General features: G+C 56.4%; 1 protein-coding gene and 1 long non-coding RNA gene across 2 annotated transcripts; one reads left to right on the top strand and one right to left on the bottom strand.

Annotated features, from left to right (window-relative positions):
- Positions 1 to 294: 294 nt before the first annotated feature.
- LOC140686221 (uncharacterized) lies at positions 295 to 4,367 on the bottom strand. The gene is made up of 2 exons (XR_012059885.1): positions 3,827 to 4,367; positions 295 to 550 (listed from the first exon to the last, which is right to left on the bottom strand). It is a non-coding gene; the product is annotated as an uncharacterized lncRNA (long non-coding RNA).
- A 1,858-nt stretch (positions 4,368 to 6,225) lies between these two features.
- On the top strand, positions 6,226 to 16,311 carry LGALS3BP (galectin 3 binding protein). Its single transcript, XM_006199434.4, has 6 exons — positions 6,226 to 6,382; positions 8,146 to 8,221; positions 9,212 to 9,403; positions 10,068 to 10,199; positions 12,547 to 12,799; positions 14,943 to 16,311. Exons 2-6 carry the CDS (start codon positions 8,170 to 8,172, stop codon positions 15,973 to 15,975), a joined length of 1,662 nt encoding a protein of 553 aa, XP_006199496.2. The 5' UTR covers positions 6,226 to 6,382; positions 8,146 to 8,169; the 3' UTR covers positions 15,976 to 16,311.
- Positions 16,312 to 17,337: the final 1,026 nt, after the last annotated feature.

The raw sequence follows: 17,337 nt of genomic DNA, 5'->3' as shown, positions 1-17,337 counted from the left end.
GCAAGGAGCAGGCCAGAAGCATTCTGCAGCCAGGAGCCTTTCTGGAAACAGTCGTGGAGTCCAACTTCTCCTAGAGTCTGAAGATGCTGTTTTGGTCAAAATGGTGACGAGAATAGGCTCTGAGGTCACTGCCAGGTTCCAGTCCTGGCTCTGACACTTTTCAGCTGTGTGACCATGGGTAGATCGCCTGACCTCTCTGTGCATCAGTTTCCTCATCTGTGAGAGAATGATCATAGCGGAGCTCCTTCACAGAGCTATCGTGAACAGTAAACAACACCCTTACACAGCAGGGACTTAGAAAATTACTTGACACTTACTTAGCGACCCTGGGCCAAGCAACAATGAAGATGTGGGGTTCTTTGTGATCCTCGCAAGAACAGTTCCAGGAGGGGAGGAGCCGGAGCACATTGGGCTGAGGTGGGAACGGCACACGAAAGAGGAAGACACTGAAAATCAGCTCTTGACCGTCTCTTTAAGAAGCTGTGACTCAGGCTTGCTTGGCACTCACACAATTCATTAGCAAAAGGAAACTCCCAAAGTCATCTGAGAACTGGGTTAAAAAAAGGAGGAAAGATTAATTTCTTACCAGATGTGAATCGTGTCTTCTGTGGTGCTTTAAATTGGTCAATTTCAAGGTGAATTATGTCTTAATCAAATTGTTAAAAGATTTGAATAAAGCAAAAATAAAACACCTTCACACAAAGAAAATTCCAAGCCCAGAGGACTTTACTGGTAAATTGTGCCAAACGTTCAAGGAAGAAATTACAACAAGTCAACAGAAAACCTTCCATGATTGTGGAAATAGGAAATCATTCTGTGAGGGCACCACTGCTGTGACCCCAAAACCAGACAAATAAAAGAAGAATACAGACCAGTGAGTGCCCCTCATGAACACAGAGGCAAAAATATTTGACAAAATTACCCAGTCCAGGCCAGCAGCATATAAAAATGAAAATACTTCACAACAAAATATGGTTTATTCCAGGAATGCAAGGTTGATTTAATATTCTAAAATCCACATAATTCACCAGATTAACAGACTAAAAAGGATAAAACATATGACACTCTCCAAAGATACAGAAAAAGCATTTCACCAAATCCACTACCCATTCATGATTCAAAAAAAGAAAAAAAAAAAACCCAACTCTGAAAAATCCACAGCTAACGTTGTACTTCGTGGTGAATGAATGTTTTTCCTTCTAAGGCTGGGAATAAGGCAAGGATGCCAGCTTTCACATTGTTTCCCACCACTTAACTTTTTAATTTCAAAATCATTTTAAACCACAAGGAAGTTGCAAAAGTAACACAGTGTTGCCGTGTTCCTTTTTTCACCAGACTAAACACAGATTCGCTCTCCCATATGCGGTAAAGCCAATGTACTGCCCCCAGGTGGTGGTGAAGGGAAGTGCAGAGTTTATTGCAGGGTGTCCAGCAAGGAGTCCAGGGCAGCTAGTGCTCAAAAGGCCTGAACTCCCCGAAGGCTTTCAGGGGAAGGTTTTTAAAGACAGGGTGAGGGAGGGGGTTGTGGGCTGTGTGATCAGCTCGTGAACGTGCTTCTGTTGGGTCGGTGGTGAGGTCATCAGGAGTCCTCATCGTCAACCTCCTGGTTCCAGCAGGTCTGGGGTCCCTGTGCTTGTGGGCAGCACGCAGTTAACTTCTTCCACCCACTGGGGGTTTCGGTGTCTGCAGAACAGCTCAGAGGACAGGGCTCAGAATGTTATCTAGAGCCCTCGAGGAGGAAGTAAAGGCCCTGGACTTTGCTTAATGGCTAAACTATGATGATTTTGTCTTGCTTGACTGCTTTCCTTTCTTTCTGCCTTTTCTCACTTCTATGATTGTATGTACTCTTTGGAACTTGGAGAAGCCAAGGAGACTTAACGTTTTTCCACAGACAAGAGGCGGGCAGAGGACACGGTTGGTGTGGGTGTCTGTCCCGGGGAGGCCCCACAGGGTCCTGTTCTTCCTCCAGTGACAGCCTCTCACGTTGCCACAGCTCCGTGATCCACCCAGGAGACTGGCATTACGCCCATCACCCACCGTCCTGTGGCAGGTCCCAGGTAGTGCAGTTAGGCAAGAAAAAGAAACATCTTTAGATTGCAAAAGAAAGAATGAAAATGTCTTTATTCGCCAAGGACAAGATCAAGTAGATAAGAAAACCTGAGGACTCTTCAAAGAACTAAGGGCTGAGTTTAGCAGAGCTGAAGGGTACGCAGCTCACATACAGAAACTCATTTTATTTCTATATGACTGCAGTGGACAATTGGAAGTTTTTTAAAACGGTGTCATTTATAATAGTACCAAAACCATGAAATAGTTAGATAAAAATTAATAAAATATGTGCAGGATCTATATGCTGAAAGTACAAAATGCTGATGAAAGAAAGAAGATCTCGATAAACAATATGCTGTCTTCAAGGGGGAAAGACTCGATTAGACTCAATGTTAATCCTGTCTTCTGTTGGAAAACACAGTTGGAGGACTTGTGCTATGTGACTTCAAGGCTTACTGTAAGTCATCGAGATGTGGTAGTGATGTAAGAATAGATATATAAAGTCAGTGGAACAGAAGAGGGTCCAGAAATAGACCCATTTGTATGCGGCCTGTTGATTTTTGACAGAGATCCCACGGTGACTCAGTGGGGAAAAGACTGGGTTTCCATAAGTGGTGTTGGGACAACTCTATTCTATAAGGAAATAAAGGATTGAAACCCTTACCTCCCACCGTATGCAGAATCAACTCATAATAGATCATAGACATAAATGCAAGAGCGAAAACTACAAAACTCCTAGAAGACATGGTAGAAAATCTTTGTGACTTTGGGTTAGGCAAAGGTTTCTTAGATATGACACCAAAAGAATGGTGAAGTGAGATTTATCCAGATTCAGAACTTTTGCTCTTCAGAAGACGCTGTTAAGAAAATGAAAATGCAAGCTTTTCCCTCAAAACAAACCTTGCAAATCATATATCTGCTGAAGGACTTGCAGCCGGAATATATGAAGAACTTACACAACTCAGTAATAAGACAAACAGCCCAATTTTAAATGTGCCTAAGATTTAAATAGACAATTCACCGGGGTGGGGGTGTAGGAATGACGGATGAGCGTGTGGAACGATGCTCAACATCATTAGTCGTAAGACAGATTTCACTCCACACCCACCAGAAAAGACTGACAATGCCAAGTATTGGAGAGGATTCAGAGCCACTGAAACAGTCATAGGAATTGTTACTAGGAATACAGAAAGGTGAGGCCACTTTGGAAAACAGTTTGACAGCGTCTTAAAAGTTAAGCCTACATCTCCTACATGACCCTGTCATCCTATCCCTGGGCATTTACACAGGCTTGTCTCCAAATGTTCCTAACAGCTTTCTTTGTAATACGGTGGTCCCCTTCACACCTTTCTCCTCAGGGGTGCTTTCCAGACCCCAGTGGGTGCCTGAAACTGGGGGTAGTGTCAAAGAATAGTCCAGAATAGTCTGTCTTTTCCTGTGCATGCATGCCTGTGATAACGTTTAATTTATATTATCAGGCACAGTAAGAGAATGTCCAAATCACAGCATCACTGCTCTGTGCTTTGAGGCCATGATTCAGTAAAATAAGAGTTACCCAAACACAAGCACCGTGATACCTTGACAGTCGACCTGATACCCGAGTCGGCTACTGACTGGCCGACGGGCAGGATACACCAGACAAAGGGATGATTCACGTCCCAGGAGGGACAGCACAAGGTTTCATCTCCCTACTCAGAATGGCACACAATTCAAAATTTATGAATTGTTTTCTTTTTGGAATTCTCCATTTAATATTTTTGGACTGCAATTTACCTACCGCAGGTAACCGAAACTGCAGAGAGCGAAGCCGTGGATAAGGGGGGCAAACCATGGTCCACAGTGGGAATGACGCGAATGTCCATCGGTGCATAAACTCGTAAACAGGTTGTGGTCTGTCCACCTCGTGGACTACTGCTCAGCAAAAAAAAAAAAAGAGCCAATGGCTGATACTCTCAGTGACATCTCAAAAGCGTGTGCTAAGTTGAAGAATATGTTTCCATTTCTGCGAAAGTCTGGAACATGCAGAGCTGCAGTGGCGGCTGGCAGGGTGGGGGCTGGCGGAAGGGACCGTCTGCAGAAGGCAGAAGAGAACACTTGGAGAGACGGGAATGTTCTGTATACGAAGACTGTCATGGTTACCATCTGTGTCCCTTTGTCAAAACTCGTTACATCGATGCATTTTATTGTATGTCAGCTAGTTGTTTTTAAGGAGAGAAAAGTGTGGGCTTGAGTCCCGCCCTCCCTCTTCCGGCTGCATCCCGGGGCAGCTTTCCCCTCTGCACCTCTCTTTTCTCATCTATTAATAAAGAGTTAAGAGCCGCCCCTTCCCACAGCGGCCAGGAGCATTGAACGGGTCACTTCCTGTCAAAGGTTTATTCTCTGTCAGCATTACAGGAGGCTTTCCCGTGTTTGGCAGGAGAAGGGGCACAGAAAAGTTTCTTACAGCTCGCAGGGCTCTGGTGTCTGACAGCCCTCAGGGCTCTGGTGTCTGACAGCCCTCAGACCGCTCCCTGCCGTGTCTCGGCTGTGGCCCCCACGTTGTCACGGCTGGCCCGATCGTCTGTGGCGTCGGCCTTTCACGGTCTCCTTAGCGGAAGCGAGCCGCTCCTCTTGGAGCAGATGGTCTCAAGCCCTGAGAGCTGGTGGGGTGGAGAGGGACAGACACCTGTGCCTTGGTTAAGTTTCGGGGCCTCAGTCTTACATTTTAATACCTGCCCACGAAGGACTTTCCAGCAGGAAAGGACTCTGGGGCTGAAGATGTGGCAACTTCAGGTTCTCATCGTTGCTACCCACAAAGGACTGCCTCTGCACTCCTGACCTTGACCGGCCACTTGCAAAGGCCAGGGAGGCGGGAGAGGCAGCAGAGCGGGGGTCTGCGGGTGGTAAAACGCCGCGCTCTCCTGCCGCCTCTGCTTCTGCTGCTGTCTCCACGGAGCCTTACAGCTTCTTAGGAGGGGACTGGAGGAGCCGGGAGCCCCTCGAGCCTCGTGTCTGGGGCAGGTAGTCACTGAACGGCCGACTCGGGAGGCGCGCTCTCTTGGACTCGAGGCTGCCGGGGAGACTCTGTCTCCGCCCGTGGTTCTCAACCCTGGCTGCACTTGGGAGCCACCTGCAAAGCTCTAATGCCAGTGCCTCTCCCCACCCTAGACACTGACTTAACGGTTCCGGGCGTTATGAGTTTGTAAAACTCTTGGGTAATTCTCACGTGCCGACAGCCCCTGGATTAGAGAGACGTGTGGACATTCCAAGGGGATAACCCTCATCCAGAACCTTGGGATGCAAGTGACAGAAACAAAAGAGGGCACTGAGTGCCTCATTTAACCTTGAAGCCAGGGCTTGGCCTTGACTTCAGGGCAGCTGGATACCGGGGCTCAAACCGTAGCATCAGGACCTCGGTTCCTCTGTCTCTCAGCTCTGCCCTCACCTGCATCCTCAGCTGGGCTTTCCCTGGGCACACCTGGAGCACCACAGGCACCTGCAGCTCCAGGCCGCCTGCTCCCTCCAGGGTCCTGCTCCATGAGTCTGAAGCCGACTCCCCGGGCCGGCTGGGATCACGGCGCCTCTCTGACACCATTTGTCTCCAGCCTGCCAGGCCCAGGTCAGACCCAGGAGAGCCACACTACCTGGGGGTGAGATGGGTGCTTCCCCAGGGGAAAATCGAGGTGCTGGCTCTGTGCCTGAGGAAAGGGAAGGGGTGTGGGGGGCAGGACAGTTCATGTCCACTCCAGAGGTTCTGCCCCCACTGGGGTGAGATGAGGTAAGGTGTGTCAAGTGCTTAGAGTAGGGTGGACATACGTGAGCAGCCACCCAACCGTGTCCCCCCTGCCCACGATGGATGAGACCCAGGGAGTGGCTTGGAGCATGCACTGAGAGAGCCACAGTCACTGGATGCAGAGCCGGCCTGTCGGTGCCCACCCTCTGCTTTTCCAACTGCTGTCCCCTGCCTCTCCTCCCCTCCCTCCCTCAGCGCCGGCCGTGGCGCTGGTCCAGCTTGGAAGAGTGTTGAAATTCAAATGTGGCTGTTAGCCGCCTTGCTCTGGTTGCAGCATCCGTCTGCCTCTGCTGGTCTGCCCTCTGCGGACTGCTGCCTTGGATTGCCGCCATCCCCACCGCTCACAGTCAGAACTAAGGGGGGCGGGGCCGGGAGCCTTGGCAGCAGCCAATCCCAAAAGAAAACAGTGTCAGGTGGTTTCCAGTAACCGAAACTAGACTGAGTTTTCTGAAGCTTTTCCTGGCAGCCTCACCACACTGTGTACTGGGAGGGTTTTCTGGGTTGAAGGTCAATCTGCCGGTGGGAGACTCTGGAACATCCGTCCGTGGTTGCCTAGGGCAGGTAAGCTCTCTCCTCTTGCTGTCAGATGGGTGCCCCCCTCTCTGTACAATGTAGTGCACAGGAGCCAAGTCTCCTTGTACCCAGCTGGGGCACTGATGCTCCTCCTGTACCCAGAGACCATCACTGCTGCTCCCGCACCCAAAGAGTCTCCGTGTGCAGCTGGGCAGGCTGCTCACGGTATAAGGACCCCAGCCAAAGGGCAAGCAGGCTCAGAATTCAGCCAACGTGCCCGAATCTGTGTGTTCCAGCCCAGGCTGGACCTGCCCAAAGGAAGAGCACCTTTTTCTAGTCTGCGCAAAGGCACCAAATGGGCCAGGGCCAGGCAGCTCTGTCCCACTTCCTGAAACAGAGAGTCGGGCAAAAATGGGTTGCCATGGCCACCCTAAGGACAGTGACATTTGCATGCCATGTACCGCATGCCTGAATGGCCATTTGTCTGGGGCCCCAAGTTCCTGTCCCAGGGTGAGCAAAGCTGATGGCTGTCACTCTCTGAGGAGTGCAGAAGGTGACCAGCCATCCCTGTGTACCTGGGACCGAGAGCATGTCCCAGGGCGCAGGACTTCTAGTGCTAAAACAGGGACAGGCCCTGGTGCACCGGACAGCTGGTCACCCCAGCCCCTCGGCCATCTGCTGAGGTCAGTGCCATGAAGAGCGGGCGGCTGCTGGGCAGACCCCACCGCGTCTCCCCCCGACGCATCGCTTCCCAGATGTTTGAGCTGGAGCTGGTTACGACTCTGAGCTCCCTCACTTATGAGGTGGGGTCATCGAGGTGTTTCTCAGGGCTGTGCTGAGGATCCCACGAGCCAGTAATGTGAGCAGTCCTGGCCATGGGTCAGTGATGGTTAACAGGCCCCTGTACCTGGGAGCCCCTGGGTGTCTGGTTAATGCACAACTGGGATGCTGCCTCAGGGTCACCAGGCCCTGACAGAAGGGACCCCCACAACAGCAGCCTCACCCTTTCTTGCTGGACCCTGCAGGTGGGTGGGGGTTGCAGGGTTCTTACGGAGCCAGAGCAGCTGTGACCCGCAACCTTCCACCTGTGCAGGGAGAGGGCAGGTGAGGGGCAGCACGGGCGTGAGGAGGAAAAGCGAGCGGTGAGAATTACTCAGAGGCAAGAAGTTCAGGCAAAAGCGGGGAGACCTGGGCCTCTCAGCTGGCTTGGCTGCGTGGCCTTGGTGGTCCCCTGCCTCTCCGAGCCTCTGTCCCTAGGGACACTGACCTCAGAGGGGGCAGTGCCAGGCCCGCACTGAGCGGGCCCAGCATGTCCTCTCATCCTGTCCTGCTCTCACTCTGTTCCCTTCTGGGGCTCACGTGGTCCAGAACGCATAGAATGTTCTTCGTCTGCTGCAGATTTCAGGGCACTCCCGTACGGCTCTATGGCCTAGACATAGTCCCACCCTGATCAGGGCTCCCCAGCCCCTCCCAGTCTGGGCCCTGCACCCCCTGTCTCCTCCCTCCCCACCCACACCACCCACCCCCCCGACAGCCACACCCAGGGCCTAGCTTTCTGAGATGGGCTCCTGTTCCCACTGTCCTTGCTGCCCAGAGACCCCTTCATCTGAGCAAGTCTTCCTTGTCCTTGGAGGACCCCCCCTTCAGACTGGGCGAGGGGGTTTCCCACACTCACGGCTCCCGAGAGAGCTGGCACCGTGCCCGCCTGCAGCCCTCCACAAGCAGGGTCTACAGGCTGGATGGACAGACTAGTCCGGGTCCCAAGGGCCTTCTGGCTCCACCATCTCACTCAGCTGCCTCCTCTGCTGCAGGGCGAGGGGCTCCCAGGCCTGGCCATGGCCCCGCTACGGCTCTTCTGGATGTGGCTGCTCTTGGCAGGGACCCAAGGTGAGTGACCGGAGCCCCAGGAAACGCCGAGAGCAGCGGTCTGTGAAGCGCTGCCCCTGTGCTCTGCGGGGTTAAGCCGCTCCTTGCAAGGCTCTGCCAGGTCCTGGGTCGCGGAGCCCAGCCTGGGCCTTCTCTCCTGCTTGAAGCCCCGTTGTCCCGAGTCATGGCTTGTAGGTTTTGGAGGGGATGCAGAGGGATCCTCCATTTCATCCGGCGCGAACCAGAGGGACCAGGAGGGGCCCAACAGAGTGGCCAAATGCTGGGGGTGGGGGTGGGGGGTGGGGGAGAGTGGACACAGTCAAATTTCCCAAGTCCTGGACACCTGTCCTCATGCTCTTCACACTTCGAGTCTCTTCCTCATCCTGGTGACCCCACGGAGGCCTGTTTCACCCTCATCTGAGACTCGCCCTTTGACAACACCCCCAACTCCCATCTCATGCTGTTGGCTCAGGGGGGCGGGGGGGCAAGGTAGGGCTGGGACCCCACTTTCTCTCCACACCTTTCATATCCGGCCTGTGTTTCTGGGGGGCCCTGGGCCTGCTGCCCCCAGGAATTCCCCCACAACCCTCCCAGCAGGGTACCCAGGCTGCACCCCCAAGCCCCAGACACCCTCAGGCAGGGTCAGTGTGGGCCTCGGCCCCATCCCCCACTCTTCCCTTGGGGTCCTGCCACCTCCCCTGTCAGGCAGCAGTCCAGCCCTCTGCCCCTTCTCCATCAATGGAATAAAGGGCTCAGTGCTCAGGTAAGAAACAGGGGGCCTCCCCTCTGTGTGTGTGTGTGGGGTCTATGTGAATTTTAACTCCTCCCCAGCGTGTGACCCCCTCGAGGACAGATGGGGGTGCTTCAGAGCTAATGGTCCAGGGGTCACCCCTGGTTGGGGAGAACTCTACTGTCCCCACAAAAGGACATGGCCCCTGAGAAGTGGAGGATGGAGACCCAGCACCCAGTCTTCATCCTTGCTGACCTCCGCTTTCCCTCGGGAGGCTGCAGGCGCGAAAGATGGTGACATGCGGCTGGTCAATGGGGACACCGCCAACGAGGGCCGCGTGGAGATCTTCTATAGTGGCCAGTGGGGGACGGTGTGTGACAATATGTGGGACCTGACGGATGCCAGTGTCGTCTGCCGGGCCCTGGGCTTCAGGAACGCCACCGAGGCTCTGGGCAGAGCCGCCTTCGGGCCAGGTAGGCTGTGGGTCCCCAGGTCCTCCAAAGCTGGACTCTGCCAAACAGCTGGGCCAGGGGAGGGATGGTACCTAACATGTACGAATGGCATCCCTGCCACTCCGCACTGGCCAGGTTTTCAAAGAGGCTGAAGCTCTGTGCTGGCGAGCTGGCTCATTCACACTCAGCCAGTGGCCGTTCCCTCTGGCCCAGAGGCTCCACTCCTCAGAATGTACCTTCTTGAAAAAATTTCCCCCTAAAAGAAAAGTCTGTGTGCAAGTGGCTGTATTTCTGAAAAAGGGGACATGATCCAAATATTCAGCAACAGGAGACACACAAGTGACAGTATAATTCGATATTTGCGAAGCAGACAGACTCTGTGAGAACAAAGGCTAGTTTATGGTACAATGTGACGATAGTAGATCTGAACCCACACTGGGGTAGTCGCCCGGTGGTACTGGTAGAAGACATGAACACACGTGGACAGGCACTGGAGGGGCTGTAACTAACCAGGAGCCGCTTCACTGGAATGGCAGGATTGTGGAGTGGTTTTTTCCATCTCATGCAATAAATGTGACTTGTTTACAAGGCTTCTCGGAGGAGCAGCCTTGTTTGTGGGGCCTCCCTCCCAGGGCCAAGAGCCCCAGATCCCCCCCAGCCTCTGTTGTCCTTGCTGTGCCACCAGGAAGTGGCCCCATCATGCTGGACGAGGTGGAGTGCACTGGGACAGAGCCCTCGCTGGCCAACTGCAGATCCCTGGGCTGGATGAAAAGCAACTGTAGACATGACCAGGATGCCAGTGTCATCTGCAGCAACGGTGAGTGGGGGCACGCTCCATCCTGAGCCCCAGGGTCCTCCCTGCATCCCCTGCCCAAGAGCTACCATGGAGGCCTAGGCCCTGGATCCCAGGGACGGCGGTCACGCCGGCTCCCTGCCCCTCCGCGAGGGTCACACAGCCACCTGTGCAAAGGCTCACAGGTGGAGCCCACTCTCCAGGAGGGGCGGGAAAGCCTGCGGGTCACACCACCTCACAGCAGCGAATCCCTGCTTCCTCACTGCTCCTCGCTGGAGCTGCCCAGAATTGCTTCGTTTAACCCGATTCTTGGGCAGTGAGCCACATTCCAAATACAGGTACAGCTCGGAGATAGCACAGGGCTGGTTCCAGACCAGCGCGACAAAGCGAGCATCACAATAAAGCGGGTCACCTGAATTTCTCGGTTTCCCACTGACTGCAAAAGTGATGTTTTTGCTTTACTGTAGGTTACTAATGTGCAACAGCATTGTGTCTGAAGAAACAATGTAATATAGAAATATTGAATCACTATGTCATACCCCTGGAGTTAATATAATATGTAATGTAATAATTAATATAATAAGTCAGCAAGCACACTTAGTTGGAAGCAGAGCTCCAGCTAGAACAAAGATATTCTGACCCTGTTCCCATCTGCTAGTGAGAAAGCAAGCCCTTGTCACCAGTGCAAACTCCCGGCCCAGCAGCTCCCCCTCGCGGTCACAGAGGGAGGTGCAGGGGACCGTGGCCTGTGCACAAGGGCAGGGCCTTGTATGTTAGACGACTGAAGCTGGAGAGTTTTAGATAAAATAAATATGAACATTTTCTCTCTCTCTCTTTCTTTCTTTTTTTTTGTATAGAGCAAATGTAAAGACAGCCAGTCCTAAACAGAATAGATTGGTGGCATAAAATCAACAAACCAAGAGCAGCTATCAATGAAAAAAAAGCAATGTACACACCTTGATTAAAAAGTTCTTTATTGCTAAGAAATGCCAACCACTATCTGAGCCTTCAGCAAGTCGTAATCTTTTTGCAACAGTCACATCAAAGCTCACTGAACACAGGTCACCATAACAAATACAATGATAATGAAAAAGTGAGAAACATGACAAGAATTACGAAATGTGACACAGAGACAGAAGTGAGCAGATATCATCAGGAAAAATGGCGGCAACAGACGTGCTCGATGCACAGTTGCCACAGACCTTCCGTTTGTGAGAAGCGCGGCACCTGCCAAGCGCAGCCAGACGAGGTGCGCCTGTGCTCCCATGTGCACAGGCTGCGGGCTCAGCTCCCTGAACACCAGGCTTTTGTCTCCCTTAGTGCTCATTCTGAAACCCGTTACGCCACCCGCACCCCGGGCTTACACTGCCTGCTTTAAATGTTTCCCGGGGCAGAAAGGCCTGATAGCAAGCAGCCCGAGCCCTCCCCTCGGCCCCGACTCCATCAGGTGTTCCAGGTAGACCCGGGTGCTCGGTTTGATCCCTGAGCCCTGGTGTTATTGCTGTTCTCTGCTCTCTCGTGACCACTTGCCCTTCTGCCTGGGCTCGCGCTCGGAGAGGGACGTGTGCGGCCTCCGGCGTGGGGGCCGTGCGGGAAGCCAGGGTGTTCGTAGCAGGAGTGGGGGTCTCCCGCTGCAGCAGGTACGGGAGGCGCCTGGGCCGTGGGGCTGGAGTGCAGGGCAGGATGCGGCCCTGGCCTGGTGGGGAGCCCCGGGGCAAGAGCGGAGGCTGGAGGAGAGTCTGGGGTGTGGGGAGGGACTGGGGAGTGCTGAGCCCTCCTGGTTTAATTGTCAGGATTGATTCAGACCTGTTTGTGGCAAAGAAAGAGCAGATGGGATTTAGTTTCCTGTCCAGCTTTGGGAGGGCCTGGGGGAGGGGTATATCACCCCCAAACCACCCTGGGGCCTTCGAGTAGCTTCTCTAGGACTCGGTCCCCTGAAGGAGGCTGCTAAAGGCCCCAAAGCTCTAAGCAGGGTTGCCGTGAGACCCTCCCTCTTCAGAACAAACCAGGCAGGAGATTTGGGTTTTAGGAGGTCACAGCTGGTGGTGGACTGATTGACTGACTGGGATGGGAGCCCAGGCTGTGGAAGCCAGCACCTCCAAGTCCGCCGCCTGGGTGTGCTGTCTGAATTGGGCGGAGCAGATGAGCTAGTGAGGGGTGTTTGCCGGGGCTTGGGGCTGTGGGGGCAGCAGCACCCCGCCTTCCAGGGCTGCCCCCTCGCCCTCCCAGAGCCTCTCTGAGCAGACGAGGCAGGCCCGAGCCAGGGCTTAAGGGCAAGGGCTAACTCCAGGGCACGGAGGTGTTTTCGCTCAGAGCACGCGTGTACTGGGGCCCCTCCTCACGGGCTGCCATGTTCCCTTCTGCTCCTCAGAAACCAGAGGCGTCCACACCCTCGACCTGTCCAGCGAGCTCCCGGCGGCTCTGGAGGAGATCTTTGAGAGCCAGAGGGGCTGTGACCTGTTCATCAAGGTCAAGGTGAAGGAGGAGGAAGAGCTGGGCATCTGTGCCCACAAGCTAATCCTGTCCACCAACCCGGAGGCCCGCAGCCTGTGGAAGGAGCCGGGCAGCAGGGTCACCATGGAGGTGGATGCCGGGTGCATGCCGGTCGTCAGGGACTTTATCAGGTGAGTGTCCTGGGGGCCGGGGGCCAGGGCCGGGCAGCATCCCCTCCAGAGGCAAACCGCGGGGACAAGGGCTGCAGCACTGGCCACAGCCGTGCTTTCACGAACACACATGTGCACAACACGCACACACTCACATCCACACGCTCGCGCACACTCCTGACGTGCGCGTGTTTCTGCACACTCACACGTGCAGAGCGCCCAGCTCCCGGGCCACTGTCACCGCCCGGGGGCCTCCTGGGGGCTGGTGTTCTGAAAGCATGGATCTGAAAAAAGAGCAGCATACAGGAAGAGCTGCTCTCTCACTCCTGTGACCCAGAGCCGTATGCACCTGACCGTGACGTTTAAGGGAAAACAACAAATGGCAATTAAAAGCAGATTAAAATAGTTTCTTTGCAGCCAAGTATGAGAACTTGGTGACTATCCTGTGCCCCTCCAAGTGGGATCGATTTCCTGTAATACTTTTGAGAGACAGCAGGTGCCTGTCCCCGCCTTCCTGGTCCCCGTTGGAGTCACCACCCTTGGTCAAAGCTCAGTGATTTTTCTGGACTATCTGGCCATGTGCCCTGGCTCTCTCTCCCTGTCTCTGTCTCTCCGTGTCTCTGTGCCCCTCTCTCTTCCTTCCTCCCCCAAGGCAGAGGGGCTGCAGTGAGCCCCACCCAGGCCCCCGAAGGCCTCAGGAGACCCCTGCTCTCTGGGGCCGCCCCACAGACTCCCCTTCCGTCTGCCTGGTGGTCACCATGCAGCACCTGCTGTCCGGGGCCTCCTGTCAGTTGCCTGACTTTCCGCCAGGTCCCCGGTTTCTGAGGGTCACTAACACCTCCTGGCCTTCGGTCTTTCTCCTACCTTTCACAGTATTTTCTTCCCTGATGGCGAGGCAGGGCTGCTTGGGACCCACCGGCCACACCCTCTTGGGCGCCTGCCTGAGGCTGAGGGCAGCAGGCGTGCCCGGACCGGGGAGAGCCAGCCGGGCTGGGGCTTCCCTGGGCTGGGGGCTGTGCGGCTCCCAGCAGCCTGGGACCCACCCGTCTCTGGACTGAAATGGGAATTAAGAGGTGGAGACAGGAACATGCTGAGGTTTCCTCGCTCTGTTTGTCAACTGCCGTTTGTCGGGGGCTCTGTGGTCCCGCTGCGGACGAGAGTGGAGGGCCCCCGCGCGCTGTCCTGGTGCCGCACAGGGCAGGGCTCCCGGGCCCGGGCCGGAGGCTGCAGACACCCAGCCGTGGGTGATGGGCCGGAGGCTGCAGGTGCCCTTGTTTCCTTCCAAGTTCGTGGTTGACAGCAGGGTCACGTGATGTGCTGAGTGGACGAGGGCAGGGAGGGCGCGAGGAGGGAGGGCCTGCCTCTGCACTGTCACTGGGCGCTGCAGGGCCCCGGCTTCTCTCTGGGCAAACCTGGCTCTGTGCTCAAGTGATGAGGTGGCCCGCAAGTCCAGGTGTCCCTGGAAGGCCCAGCATTCGAGAGAGGCCAGGGCAGGGTTTGGCTCTTCCTAACAGCAGAACCCGCCTCGCCGTGTCCCAGGGGACGTGGGCGGCCGCAGCCTGGCCTTCCCCTCCCAGCAGGCTCCCTCCTCATGCGTCTTCATGCAGCAAAGTGGTTCCTGCGGAACCGAGGAACACAACTGAGTTCTGTGGCAAACAGCACAGACTGGGTGCCACCCGCAGGGCTCACGGCTGACAGGGGAGGCAGACAGCAGGCGACCAGGGGCAATGACCATGTCGTGGGGGCACCGGACAGGAGCTGGGGGCAGAGGGGCACCCAGGGGGACTGAAGGAGTGTGGCCAGGGGTGTGATAACAAGAAGGGAGGGTCAGTGCAATGCTGGTGCCAGGCATGGCTGGCAGGTCCCACCCAGGAGGATGATGGTGATGATGGAGGAGGGGGTGGGGCCACCTCCCTCGCAGATGAGGGTGCAGTAACATCCTCCAGGAGCATGGAGTCCGCCCAGCTGTCAGCACCTATGGCTCTGAGCGAATGTGAGCTTGGCATGTGGGCTGATCCAGGAGATAAATCAGGGGGCACCAAATGCCACTTGAAATGGCTCGCCCAGGTGTGTCAGTGGTCAACGGCGAGCCTGCGGCCGGGCACGGGTGTCGTCCTGCAGGGGCAGGCGTGTGGCCAGGTGGTCAGCCCTCGTCTCCCCCCAGGTACCTCTACTCCCGGAGGACAGACGTCTCTCTGTCGTCGGTGAAGTGCTTACACAAGCTGGCCTCCACCTACGGGGCCAAGCAGCTGCAGGAATACTGCAGCCGCCTCTTTGCCATCTTCCTCCCCCAAGACCCCTCCTTCCGGACACCCCTGGACCTCTATGCCTACGCCCTTGCCACCCAGGACCCTGTGCTGGAGGAGGTCTGCGTGCAGTTCCTGGCCTGGAACTTCGGGGCCCTGACGCAGGCCGATGCCTGGCCGAGCGTGCCCCTGGCCCTCCTCCGCACGCTGCTCTCCAAGAGCGAGCTGGTAGTGCCCAGCGAGCTGGCCCTGCTGATGGCCGTGGACGCCTGGAGCCGGGAGAGGCGCGCCTCCCACACAGACGTGGAGGGCTTGCTGGAGGAGGTCCGCTTCCCCATGGTGCCGCCCAGGGACCTCTTCGAGCTGCAGTTTAACCTGTCCCTGTATTGGAGTCACAAGGCCCTCTTCCAGAAGAAGACGCTGCAGGCCCTGGAGTTCCACACCGTGCCCGTCCAGCTGCTGGCCCAGTACAGAGGCCTGAACCTCACCAAGGACATCTACCAGCCGCGGCTCTACACCTCGCCCACCTGGAGCGCCTCCGTGACGGGCTCCGGTTACAACCCCTACCGGTCCTTCCAGACCCCGAAGCACCCCAGCTTCCTCTTCCAGGCCAGCCTCGTCTCCTGGACTTTCGTCTACCTCCCCACCATCCAGAGCTGCTGGAACTACGGCTACTCGTGCTCCTCTGACGAGCCCCCGCTCCTGGCCCTCTCCAAGTCCGGCTACTCGGATCCCACCGTCGGCTATGAGAACAAGGCTCTGATGCTGTGTGAGGGGCACTTCGTGGCGGATGTCACTGACTTCGAGGACCGGAAGGCCTTGATCCCCAGCACCCTGGGCACCAACGACTCCAGGAGGGCTTCCTTCTTCCCCTGCCCAGTGGGATCCTTCAGCAGCTTCCAGGTGGTCATCCGTCCGTTCTACCTGACCAACTCCTCGGGCGTGGACTAGGCGGGGGGCCGCGGGCCGGGGGGCCGGAGCGCACAGAAGCCAGGCACCTCCCGGGACGCCCTGCAGGCCGGTTCCCATCCGTCCTTCACCGCCTCTCTGCAGCCACCTGCAACATCCGGCCACCAGATGGCTCCCCTGCTTCCGCTGAGCTCTCGGAGCCCAAAGAAATTACTGGAAGGTTTCAACTAGTGCACTCCAAAGCTGAGAACTCTCACTTCCCGTTGCCCGGCTGGTTTGTCGGAGAGCAGCCAGACGTGGCTGGTCCCACACGGCCTTTCACCTCTGCCCTCCGCCGCCCCTTGTCTGAGCTCATTAAAATTGCTCCGTGGTTCCCAAGTTCTTGTGTTCTTGCAGAAAGGGTGGTTGGGCCCATGCGGCGTTCTGGCACCAGGTGCGCTGGGGTCCAGTGAGTGAGCAGACACGGCCCCTTCCGTGTGAAGCCATGGTCTCATGAGTGAGATGGGCGATCCCAAGTAAGCCAACACTTGGGGTGACTACAACTGGGATGGCGGGCGAGGGAAGCCGGGGCGCGAGGCGGGAGGCGCGGGCTGGGGCTGCTGAGGCTGGGCCTCAGGGAAGGCGCGAAGAGTGAGGAGCAGCCGCCGTGGGGAGCACGGGCGGAGGGTGTGTTCCTGGTGGAGGGACCAACGCCTGCTCAGAATCTGCCCTCCGTCAGTCCTCGCACAGGGCACAGGGACGTGGGGCAGGCTCTCAGCTCAGCACTGTCTGTAACAGTGGAAGTTTGGAAACAGCCTAAATGCCCACCAGCAGCTTGCTGGACCACAGAGAAAAGACGCCCACAATGGGGTAGGCCAGGCAGAAGGGTGCGCTTGAAGGACCGTGGAAGACCCAAAGAATCTAGTCCAAGGCAGGGGGACCGGGCCTGGGGTCCTGTGGGGACAACCTGTTAGAACGCCACCACCGGGCTCTGGGAGCCAGAGGCTACCCCCACCGAGAGCAGGGCAGGAATTCTAAACCGTCCCTGCTTCTTTGTGATACACGCTCCAGGCACAGGGCCGCCGATGGGAGCATCCGGTTCGCCAGGCTGGGGCCACGTGCCCACCACTCTTGGCCCGGGTCTGAGAGATCAAGCATCTGGACCGTCTTGGCCTGGAGGAGGGACGTGGCACAAGGCTCACCCAGCGGGAGGGAGGTTCGGAGGCCGGGCAGCCAGGGCAGCAGCCGTCCCTGCCACACACTCCTCTTCCCCCCTCCCCCGGCCCCCAGAAACAAAAGCAGGGACACCAAGCCTCCGCCTGACCCCGCACAGCTTCACCCTTTCCCAAAGGGTGCCCCAGGCCCCCCAGGCTCCAGTGTGTGCACCCGCCTCCAGGCCTGCCATTTTGGCCACCTCTGGGGTGG

The sequence above is a fragment of the Vicugna pacos genome, chromosome 16 (assembly GCF_048564905.1).
Source record: "Vicugna pacos chromosome 16, VicPac4, whole genome shotgun sequence".
In the NCBI taxonomy this organism is placed as follows: Eukaryota; Metazoa; Chordata; class Mammalia; order Artiodactyla; family Camelidae; genus Vicugna; species Vicugna pacos.
Note: the sequence above shows the minus strand (reverse complement) of the source record. Positions and strands in the feature narration are given on the sequence as shown.